The sequence below is a fragment of the Musca vetustissima genome, unplaced genomic scaffold (genome assembly GCF_032173495.1).
Source record: "Musca vetustissima isolate MV318-11 ecotype Yass unplaced genomic scaffold, APGP_CSIRO_Mvet_v1 utg22228, whole genome shotgun sequence".
Taxonomy (NCBI): domain Eukaryota; kingdom Metazoa; phylum Arthropoda; class Insecta; order Diptera; family Muscidae; genus Musca; species Musca vetustissima.
The window spans coordinates 1616-14062 of record NW_026883532.1 but is presented as its reverse complement, the minus strand read 5'-3'; the positions used below and the strand labels follow the sequence as shown (position 1 = coordinate 14062).

The window sequence follows — 12447 nt, the reverse complement described above, 5'->3', positions numbered from 1 at the left end:
CTTTGCTCTTATGGTATTTATAAAAAGTACATTCGTATTCCGTTTATATTGAAAGTATCCCACCATTTTGAAACACATCCCATTTGTTGTTGCTATTGTTTAATATTTGTTATCACATTCTTATCTTTAAAACAAATTGTATTAAAATTAAATGTACATAATTTTTTTAAACTTATTTTTTTATTTAAATTTGTCTCTTTCTTGTTCCCATTGATAATTGATATTTTTTAAATTTTTTATTTAGTTTCATTTTCTTCAGATTTTAAATTTTCTCATATCTAATATCAAACCTAATAAATTCTTTCTTTTAGAGCCTTATTGTATTACAAAAAAAAAACTTATTATTAATATCCTAATTATAAAATAAAGTATGGCATTTTGTTTGCCTTTAAAAGACCCCGAAGATCGCAGATGTCTTTTGCAGGATATCGATTTGTGTGTATTAAATAATAAAAATATATATTGGAAATAGTATATATAAGAGTTGAAAGGGGACATTTTTGGTGGAAGTTTTTTTTACATATATTCATTTTTTATAGATTTGTTTAGAGGACTCTTCTTTCAATTTAAAAACGAAATGTGTCTTTATGAATTGTATATCTGGGTAACTATGAAAAATCGGGAAATTTTAGGATGGTTTCTATACTCTTATTAATCATCGAACTGTAATTGTCAATTTAGATATGAAGTAAACTAAAACAAAAGAATAAGGCCTGCAAATTTTAAAAAAATTACTACCGAATTGAAGAGCGTTAGCTATAATTTGTTGTACATGCAATAACAAAAAAATAATGCACAAATTTAAGTCTGTTTTGGTAAAAAGGTGTCCAAAGTCCCCTCAATACCGAAGTTTCGGAGGTATTGTTATATGGATGCTTTCCAATATAGGGAGTCAATATTGATTATTTTTGGTGGGAAAATTTTCTACACAAATGGAATTAACACTTGAACACTAGTACTCATGGCAAGAGTCCATCGATGGAATTAAATGAACGACAATGAATCACCATCCCCATACACTGCGAACCCCTGCCCGTAGACAAGGGTTGATCTTGTTGGACCCCACAATAAAAGGCTTGTATCGATTGGTGTAAAGAAGTTTTCCAAAAATATGATCCAAGTGCTTCAAAAGTCCTGTATAAGTTGTTCAAAAGTAACTAATTATAGGTCCATGCATATGAGCTCGAAACATAACAGCAATCGGCCGTGTGTATCTTCGAAGATACAAAAATGCGTGGTCAATAATATGATCCAAGTGCTTCAAAAGTCCTGTATAAGTTGTTCAAAAGTAACTAATTATAGGTCCATGCATATGAGCTCGAAACATAACAGCAATCGGCCGTGTGTATCTTCGAAGATACAAAAATGCGTGGTCAATAATGTGTGGTGTTCAAAAACCAGGCATTGGAATTGTCTCAATCAGAGTGGAAAAATTATTGGACAATAGGTTCGAGCGAATGGAAAAGTGTATAAATCATGTTTGAGGATAAAATATATAATTAGTCTTCGTGCTAAGGGAAATATCACGAGAAATGGTTTATGTTGAAAGAAAACAAGTTAAAACGATGTTAATTTCGGCCCGACCGAGCTTTTTATACCATCTACCATGAGGATAACATACAAAATATGTAAACTGAATGGTGGCTCCTAGGAAAAACTAATGTTATGATAGGACCTTGAATATACCGAAAAATATGTGAGAAAAAGACAATTACCTAATAGGTAGGCTAGCGTTTTAACAAACAAAAACAGGGATCATTTTATAGTGAAATCATTTTTAGTGAAGAGATGTGTAGGCCTACACTGAAACTTGGTTAAATATTATCAATTTTTGGTACGGAGATGTGTTATATAATGAGAACTTAAAATACCAAATTACAGCCAATTCGATTGGAAAACGTGTCTAAAATACCGAATATTAGGGGGAGGGGTACAGTTATATGGGTCAATATTAATAATGTTTGGCACGGATATGTGTTATAAAATGAGAACCCATAATACCAAATTACAGCCAATTTAGTCGAAAACCATGTCCAAAATCGGCAAAATACCGAATATATGGGGTTACCGTTATATGGGGGCTACTCTGGGACTTGAGCCAATGTTACTAATTTTTGGTACTGAGATGAGAACCCAAAATACCAAATTACCGTTGGAAAAACTGTCCAAAATTCCCAAATGCCAAATATTGGGGGGTACCTTAATATGAGGGCTACACCAAAACGTGGACCTATATATCACATTTGCAATATCAAACATTCTAGGAATACTAGAAATGTCTGTGCAAAATTTCAGAGCTCTATGTACCTCCATTGTGATTTCAACAGACAGACGGACAGACAGACAGGCGGACATGCGTAAATCGACACTTACTTTGTGGGGTTTCCGGTGAATATTTCGAGGATATAAAAGTCAATCATTGTACACAATGACAATGCGATCCAGATGAAAAGAAGATAATGAGTTTTCTCGATCGGAGTAGAAAATACTTTATATCCGGGATATTGCAAATAAGTGTGGACATATACCAACAAAGGAATAATAAATTAAAGCCATTTTGATGAAATTTCTACAGTTAAAACATGTATATCCAAAACCCTAAAATACCAAAAATGTAGGGGTACCGTTATGTGGGGACTGTACCTAAATGTGGACCGATATTCATTTTGATTTTTAATAATATTTCCGATCGATTTTATTATCAATATACCGCCAATTCGGTTGGAAAATGTATCCTAAATCATCAAAATACCAGACTTTTAGGCAGTCTACGAACTGCAAACAAAAGCTGTCTGGGCAAATTTTTATCTTGACGGATTTTTATCTTTGAATTCTGCCTTGATCAAAAATATACAAACGGAATAACAAAATATGATCGACCTCACCATAAAAGCCAGATCTAAAGCGTATCCATCAAAATGCCGGCTGGGTCTTTATTAACAAAAACTCAAATCGAAGATTTTATACATTAGAGATTAAGAGTTTTGAAAAGAGCCTAAATGTTTATCTCTCAACAACACGCATTTTACCTTTTAATTTAATACCATTCGTGAATAAGTAAATTATTTTCAAAGTCCTGTATTCATTTTGTGGTTCTATACATATTTGACATTAATTTTGGCAAAAAAAAATGTCGGAATTATTATTATCGCATGCCAATATTTCGTCAGGAGTATATTTATACGAAGGACTCTCCATACAACATTTCCTTACAATAAACTGTCTTTTCCACCAAAAAATATTCCCCATTAAATTCTACGAAAATCATCAAATCAAAACTAAAATCTCAACTAAACTCTTAAAAAAATTGCAACAAAATAAAAAGACAGGACAGACAGAAAAAAACGTTTGTTTTGTGTGTGTGTTTTGGTAAAAATATAATAAATCTAATATACATTATTTAGAAAAGTTCTTAAATATCAGCATAATGAATCTACGGGAAGCTGGTCTTGTTTTATGGAAAGACGTCGCGATGATTTTGCTTTTAGGCTGGTATTGCTGCTACTGTGATTTATGTTGTTGTTGTTGCTCGAACCATTTGTGGAATTGATTTTTTCATTAATACTTTGGAAATTTGTGGTTATCGATGGTAGAATCGATGAACCGCCCACAGTAAATGAGGGCGTATTATTATTTAGTGGTTCCAATTCGGCGGCCAATGCACCATTTGGTATGGAATTTGAGCGTGTATGTAAGCGGCCAGAGTCCAAGGACTCATCACTGGCTGGATCCATGTGATCCACGGAGGCAACGGAAGAAATGTGTTTCAGCAGGCCGGCAGATAAGGCGCGATCTAAGGGATATATCAACAATACATATATTATTCTCTTCGTCTCTGGGAATATTCACAAAGAAAATTACTACTCACCCAAACCGGCTTTGTGATTTTTACTATATTCCTCTTTGAGGTCATCTAACTCTTTGGACGAGCACAGCGGTGTATCCACATCATAGGTATTATTGAAGAGCGTATAATCGACTTCATATTCACCGGTTTCTTTGCGGAATGATACAACATTGACAAAACGATGACCCCATAGAATTTCGGAGGGTAAATAACTGCTGCGAGCTTGTGTTGTCATACCAGTTGATTCAATGACGCCCTCTATTGTTAGAAATGTGAATTAGTTATTAGCTGGTTGTGTACAGTACTCGGTGTTGTTGTGCAACTTACCCAACATACAAACCACCTCGAAGCGCTCTTTTAACATATCGGATGCCGATAACATATACAATGGACTATGTCTATCGATTTTATGAACAATTGTTGTGGGCCAAATAAACATTAGACGATCCTCACCGCCATCGGCGCCCACTTTTAATTCTTGCTGATAGAATGGCAGGACTTCACCTTCTTTTGTTACCTGAAAAGGAGAAGTAAAAAAAATGGGTAATAATTAGGAATTTCAGTTATTTAATTTAAAGACTATATTTAAGGTGGGTTTTATTTGTTTACATACTACTAGATCTCTGTATGTTAGTCTGTTGACGAAGAGAGAGGTTTATAATTTTGAACATACCTATGATGTATGGTTTTTCAATCGAATTTACTCCAATTTGATATTTTCATTCTCATTGAATTAGAAATGTTCCTACAAAAAACGCCCTGGAATATCTTCCATATAGAGATACCGCACCACTTTTGGCAGCATTTTCCCACCAAAGTGGATGTAATTTGACATTACGGTTTGTTCATGGAGGGTTTCAATACCAATTTTTTCTCATACAAAGGCCTTGCTTAATTTTTTGTACGTTTAAGTTCCTAGTCCTGTTTTCCTACCTTATTGACTGATATTTCATTTCTGGTTGATTCTTTCATTGAAAGAAACAACCTACAATCGGAAAATTTACAATGATGTTGTTATCATATGAAGTTCCCGACCTCTTTATTAAAATTTAAATGCGCACATTTAGTGAAGAGTTTTAAAAAGTTGGGCCCGACTTATCTTAACGACGTCGTTACTTGTTGAAAGCCTCTACATTCCACTTTTTTTTTGTCGGTCAAATAGGCGAGGATTTTGCACATGCCGTCCTTTGCTTCTACCAATTGGATTACTTTGCGAATTTTCAGGACGTGATTACTTTAATGTGCTACGTATGTTTCTCAAAAGTTAAACGAACTGGATTGAAACATTCCCATGAAAACGCCAGATGGCGATAGACAATAATTGGGCGCCATTTTTCCCGTTTGTCGGTATATCCAGGATTTTCGAATCGCTCTCCAGAATTTGCAAATTTATTCCATTTTATTTAATTTTTGTTCGAAGTTTACATGTAGTCGAAACATTTATGATTTATAATATTTTAGGACACAGAAATTAATTTATTCAATAATGCATACAGTAAAAACTCGCTAATCCGGATAATTGATTGCAGACCCCAATCCGGATTACCGAGATTTCCGGATTATCGAGTTTTATTAATTGGTTTAAATTAAAATTAATTTGGTGATAATTTAATTATTTTTATGTTTTTATTAAAAATGAAAATTATTCATTTCAAAAATATGAACTTTGAATATAATAGGTACCATTTTCAATTAAATTTGCAACGATTTTTTTATTAAAATAAAAAGTAACGTATCTTTACAATCCGGATTTTTGAGTCAAATAGGTCCGATAATCCGGATTATAGGATACGCAATGGGTTGTGAAATGCAGTCCGGATTACCGAATAATCCGGATTGTCGAGGTCCGGATTATCAAGTTTATACTGTATATGATATTAAACTCTTTAATCTATGATATATTTCTACCAAATAAACCGAATTTAAACTCAAATTTAAATATTCCTATCCTTCATATCCATTTCTAACATTCAAGGACCTTTATTTAGATTGTCCTCTAACATTTTTTAACTTAAAGTATACTTAAAATTGCTACCGGTAAAGTTTGAATTGCAATAATTTCTATCTTTATCTCCCCTACTTCTATTCCCACTGGCATTCCACTGGACAAACAAATATACACATTTACATACTTTAAACTCATAAATTCGTCAGCAATGATGACTAATTCAATATCATATTACTTTTCTAATAACTCATACCGACAAACAAATTTCCGCATAATACTATTATTTCTTTCCCCATCGTTTCAATTGCCGGCATATTGTTTTTTTTTTTCTTGTCGTCTTCTTCTTCATCCTGTACTACTCACCTTCTTTCTGATGAGCTGCGCCCTTACGTGTGCCTCAATAATGTGCGATTTGCGCATATCACCCACACGAAACATTAAACACGGCACACCATCACGATGACATATCACAGCATTGCGAGAGAACAACAGCGTCTGGGCTCTCTTCTTTGGTCGCGACAACTTGGCAAAAACAATGCCCACCATAAATGCTTGGATAAATACACCCGTTATACACTGGAGGCATATGGTAAATATCGCCTCCGGGCATTCTTCGGTTACGAACCGGTTACCATAACCGATTGTATGCTGGGTTTCAATTGAATACAAAAATGCTGATATGAACGAACGCACTTCGGTCACACACATAGTGTGTGTCATATTTTGTATGAGTTCGGGACGATTATCACGCATATCAATCCATTCTAAATCGCCATGGGCATAGGCTATTGTCCACCAGATGAGACCGAAAAAGGCCCATGATATGAGAAAGCTACAGGCGAAGACAAGTAGCGTCCATCGCCATTGTGCATCGACAAGGGTGGTGAAGATGTCCTGCAAAGAAAAATCAGAAAAAAATGGATTACAAAAATTGTTGACAAATTACAATAAAACTCTAAATAAAAAAATTTCAAGGTATTATTTTAATAGTCCATAGACTTTCATGGGCTTATGGAAAAAATTGCAGTTGCAATTCAAAGACAAAAACATTTTTTTATTCTTAAATTTCAATAATAACGAATTTTTGTATCAAAATAAAACTAATAAAATAATTTGTTTGACCTAATATACATTTAGGTTATTATATTTAAAGTTATGAAATATCTAGGTTATTCGAGTTCGATGTAAGCTCCTACAACAATTACAACATTCTGTAAAATTCAAGAGAACAGAGGGAGGGGAATGAGATTTACGTCCGAAAAATTATCAAATTTAAATGTGAATGGAAAAATATTGACATATCGATTAAAGCAGGTCAAATATTATTTACTGATTACATTTACGAACTGTTTTGTAGTTCAACGTCTGCGATCACTGTCGCAGACAGTTCGACGCTGTTCAAGCGCGGGAATGGCTTCAGGCCACAAAATAAAAAAAGTCGATTTTCTGAATTACGTTTTAAAAGAGAGAGAGAGATAGGGTATAATGGGCCAACATGGGCTAGATTCTGAAGAGCATGGAGGGGCAACATCCAAAAGAAACGCATGAGGGCAAATTGTTCTAAATACGGATTTTTTATCCCTTAATTCGGTGGGAAAATGCGAATAAAACTTAAAAAAATACTTAAAATGTAGCTGGAACTTTAAATGAGGCCTATATAAAAACATCGAAAATTCCCTCAAAGAGCTTTTTCATGCTCTAAGAAACCCGAATGCTAAATTATTATTGTGATGTCTATCTTAATATCCACGGACACAAGGACATGGCTAAATCTACGAAATTTTTTATTCTGATCAAGAATGTATAGGTTTTGGGACCTAACACAATTATTTCGAGGTGTTGCAAAAGGAATGACAAATTTAATATATACTCAACCATTTAGTTGAGGGTATAAAAACACCCTAACCTGCCAAAGAATTTGTTATTGGCATCTTGCGATTTGTTCTGAAAGTCAGGAGGCCATTAAAGCATTCCATTCAGTATAAAATCTTAATTATGAAGAATTGTCGGACTCGTTCGTATTATTTACTAAAAACATATATAAAAACATTAAAAAAAAACAAATATCGAGGAAGAAAAATCCGTTTTCTAAATTATTGAACTGGACAGCCCAATCCGCTCAGAGCTGTTTAAATCTATGTGTGCGTTCGGTATTTCTGCAAAATTAATACACAGGATAACTTAAAAAGGCGTAAGGTCAACAGTTATAGTCGGAACGAGGATTCCTACAATGTTAGAGTTTGTCGTGTGACCTTTTTGAACATCTTGCTGGAAAAGGTCATACGAGATGCAAATGTGAACACTGTACACCAAACAGCATATGTTACTCGCCGACGACATCGACATAATGGGTCGAACATTGCGAGCGGTAACATCCACCTTTGAACGAATTGAGAAGAAGTCTGTCCAAGACGTCCAGTAGACTCGGAACTTGAAAACTACAGCTTCGAGGTAGTGAACGATTTTATATACCTCGGTACCACCATAAACAAAACTAACAACATCAGCTTTCGAATCCGGAACAGAATAGTGTTGACCAACATATGCTACTATGGTCTGAGTAAGCAATTCTAAAATAACAAGGTCACCTTTCGACAGACCAAACTCACACTATACAAGACGCTGATACTACCCGTGCTGTTGTATGGGTATGAAGCATGAGTACTTGCGCAAGCAAATGAGGCAGCACTCCGAAAGATCTATGGCCCGATCTGAATCGACGGTGAATATCGCCGTCGGATGAAACATGAATTGTACCATCTATTGAACATAGTCAGACGTATGGAGCTGCAGCAACTATGTTGGCTAGGTCATGTTCTTAAAATGGATGAGGATGTCCCAGCTCAAAAGGCATATAAAAGCTAGTCAACTGATGGTTCACGCAGAAGGAGAAAGCCACGAATTCGATGGAAACATTAAGTGAAAGGCAACATTTCGGAGCATGGGTTCTCAAACTGGAAGAGCTGCGCACAAGACCGACGTGTCTGGAAATCGTTTTAAGCTCGGCCTATGGAACTAATTTTCTGTCACAAGCCAGCTAAGAAAGTAAGTTGCGCGGATGAAACATGGTATCTTGTTATATTCGAGTCCGGCTCATTAAATTAAGGAAGAAAAGGAACCGATCTACAAGGCAAAATGTTCTACAAAAAATACACACAACAATTATAAATCAAGATATGAAGCTATCTCTACATATATATAATAGGGTCGCCAGCAAAAAAAATGATCCAGCCATATCTCCGAGGTTTGACCTACAGCGAATTTTTCCTTCTGGGGTTTTCATATCCTCGCAAATATCTTTCATTCCCAGTAGCAATTTTCGACCCCCCAGGACTACGACCCTTTACATGACTTCTACAGAAAAAATAACCCTTCAAGTTTTCAATAGACAAAATACCTTCTTTAATGTATTTTATAAAAAATACCTCTTTCAGATCCTTTATAAACGAAATATCTTCTTAAAGCCATCTATAGATTAATGACCTCCTGCAGGTCTTCGACAAACGTCTTCCATCAGGTGTTATATAGAAAAAATATCTTTAACAAGACTTCTATAGACATACGACCTACATAAGGACTTCTAAAAACATCAGACATTCTTGTGTTATCCTCGTTGGATCAAAGACTAATAGACAACAATAAAACCAATTATACGCGCATATATGTTTCCATAAATAGTATAATAAAAATTATATTGTGTACATATTTATAATAGACATTTATTTCACCTTCACCCTTAAGCACATATTTTCAACCTGTATTACATCTTCATCACATATTAAATAGCTTCCAAGAAAAAAACCAGTAAGGAAAGTAGTAAAGTCGGACGGGGCCGACTATATGATACCCTTCACCACTTTGAGTATATTCAACAGATGAATCCTAACAGAAGTCGCATTTTTAAAGGACCAGTAAAATGAAATTGGAACCATAAACACGTCATTCTGCAATCGATACCAAATTGTTCATTTGGTCAGATATAGAAGCTATATCTAAATCTGAACCGATTTCAGGAAACTTAACACACATCATTCTAGACCTAATTTGTTACGCTGTGCCAGATTTCGTGCAAATCGAAATGGTGCACCATTTACATTAAATCTGACGAAAGTATATGTGGGAGCTATATATAAATCTGAACCGATTTTCAGGAAACTTTACACACATCATTCTAGACCTAATTTGCTACGCTGTGCCAAATCTGTGCTGTGCTTAAATCGACTCAAAAAGTGATTCTATGGATATTCTCAAAAGGAACCATGGGTCTATCTCGATTATTTTTGCATGTTACAAACATATGCACAAAAACATAATACCCTGTACCAGAAAATAGAATTTGGTTCAAGAACCTCAAAACCTGGGGGCTACCAGAAAAAATTGACCAATATTTATAATTTATAGTGGAGAGATGTGCTACCTAATAAGAACTCGACGTACTAAATTACAGTCAATTTGGTCGAAAAGTCCGATCAGAACCTCCAAAATACCAAAAATATTGGGGTACCGTTATATGGGGACTACCAGAAAAACTGGACCTATATTTATAATTTTTAGTGGAGTAATTTGGTACCCAATAAGAACCCAATGTACAAAATTTCAGCGAATTCAGTTATAAAACGAGCCCAAAACCCCGAAAATACTGAAAATTGGGGGTGCCCTTATATGGGGGCTTTCTGAAAAAATTGACCTTTATTTATAATGTTTGGTAGGGAGATTTGCTACCCAATAAGAACACAAAGTACCAAATTTCAGCGAATTCGGTCGAAAAATGCGATCAAAACCCCCAAAATACCGAAAATAGGGGGTAATCTTATATGGGGGCTATCCGAAAAAATTGACCTTTATTTATAATTTTTGGTAGGGAGATTTGCTACCCAATAAGAACTCAAAGTACAAAATTTCAGCGAATTCAGAACCTCAAAATACCGAAAATTTGGGGGTACCCTTATATGGGGGCTATGCGAAAAAATGGACCGTTATTTATAATTTTTGGTAGGGAGATTTTCTACCCAATAAGAACACAAAGTACCAAATTTCAGCAAATTCGGTCGGAAAATGCGATCAAAACCCCCAAAATACCGAAAATTGGGGGTAATCTTATATGGGGGCTATCCGAAAAAATTGACCTTTATTTATAATTTTTGGTAGGGAGATTTGCTACCCAATAAGAACTCAAAGTACCAAATTTCAGCGAATTCAGTTAAAAAACGCGCTCAAGAACCTCAAAATACCGAAAATTTTGGGGTACCCTTATATGGGAGCTATGCCTAAACGTGGACCGATTTTTTTCCAATTCCAATAGGGTTCGTCCTTGGGCCAATTAAGTGACCTGTGCCAAATTTCATCCAAACCGGATCATAAATGCGACCTGTACTTTGTTAACAAAAATACATGGACGGACGGACAGACGGACATGCATAAATCGACTCAAAAAGTTATTCTATGCATATTCTCAAAAGGAACCATGGGTCTATCTCGATTATTTTTGCCTGTTACAAACATGTGCACAAAGACATAATACCCTGTACCACAGTGTGGTGAAGGGTATAACTACCCTGTATGTGGGTAGTATGTATGTTTGTATATATTTAAGAAATTTCCATACAATATTAGGAATTCATTAGGTAACTCCTACATAATTCCTTTACAAATAAAGTCTCAAGTTGTTTAACAGGATTATTGGAAAATTCAAAGAAGAAGGGGAATTACTAGGAAGTCTGGAAAAAATCTCCCACAGATTTATACAAACACACATAAATGTCCATTAAACAGAAAATGTATTTCCAGAAATGATATTTATTTTAAATATTCGTTGGAAACATTTTAAAACTGAGTTATCAAAATATTATATTTGTAGTTATATTTTAAATATTTTAGTTTCAATTGCATTTTTCGTTAGAAAAAACAAATAGAACATTTACATTGACCTAATGACAATATTAGTTTGAACGCTTCTGAATATTTGTAATGGGGTATTTAAATAACCCCACTTGAAAATATTCCCACACAAATTCTTTTATTCCATGAAGGGTTTATCAATTGCAAAGTAGAGGCATCAACATGTAATTCCCCTTAATGATGAAACAATCATGCCCAACTAAATACACTTGAAATTCCCTAATAATAATCGGGGTATCTTAGAAACATTGTACCTACACTTCATACTGTTATGTTTTTTAATCCTATTTGATAAAATTGTTTTTTTTTTTTTTTTTGTTACCACTGGATGGGTGTTTGATGTTGTTGTTTTTCACTTACCTGCAAATATCTTCGTCTCCGTTTGGCAACATTACCTTGTACCACATTGCAGTCACCATGTTTGAATATCACACGTTTTCGTATGCGTCGAGAACTAAAACGTGTCTGACGATACCTGCAAAAGGATAAAGAAAAAGAGCCATAAGAAAATTGTATTGCATGAATTCCAAATAAAAAATGTGGATTATATAAATTTAATTTTCAATCCGATATAAAATGTTATTGAAATAAAAACGAAAAAAATGCTCTGCTGGGGATGTAAAAAAATTCCGTTACTTTCCATAAGGAAGGCATTTTGTATTTGACGAGTAAAACCTCTTATACACTCGAATATAAGGTAGATATTCAAAATACCTGAAATCGATGGGGACTTTTAAATGTATGTCATGGTAAA

At 34.5% G+C, this 12447-nt stretch overlaps 1 protein-coding gene across 1 annotated transcript; it reads right to left on the bottom strand.

Annotated features, from left to right (window-relative positions):
* Nucleotides 1–3385: 3385 nt before the first annotated feature.
* LOC133330473 (G protein-activated inward rectifier potassium channel 3-like) lies at nt 3386–12185 on the bottom strand (the record flags this gene model as incomplete). Its single annotated transcript, XM_061538910.1, has 5 exons — nt 3386–3793; nt 3869–4105; nt 4175–4364; nt 6159–6689; nt 12054–12185. Coding segments are annotated over 5 exons (1464 nt in total), but the record flags the coding sequence as incomplete, so codon positions are not given.
* Nucleotides 12186–12447: the final 262 nt, after the last annotated feature.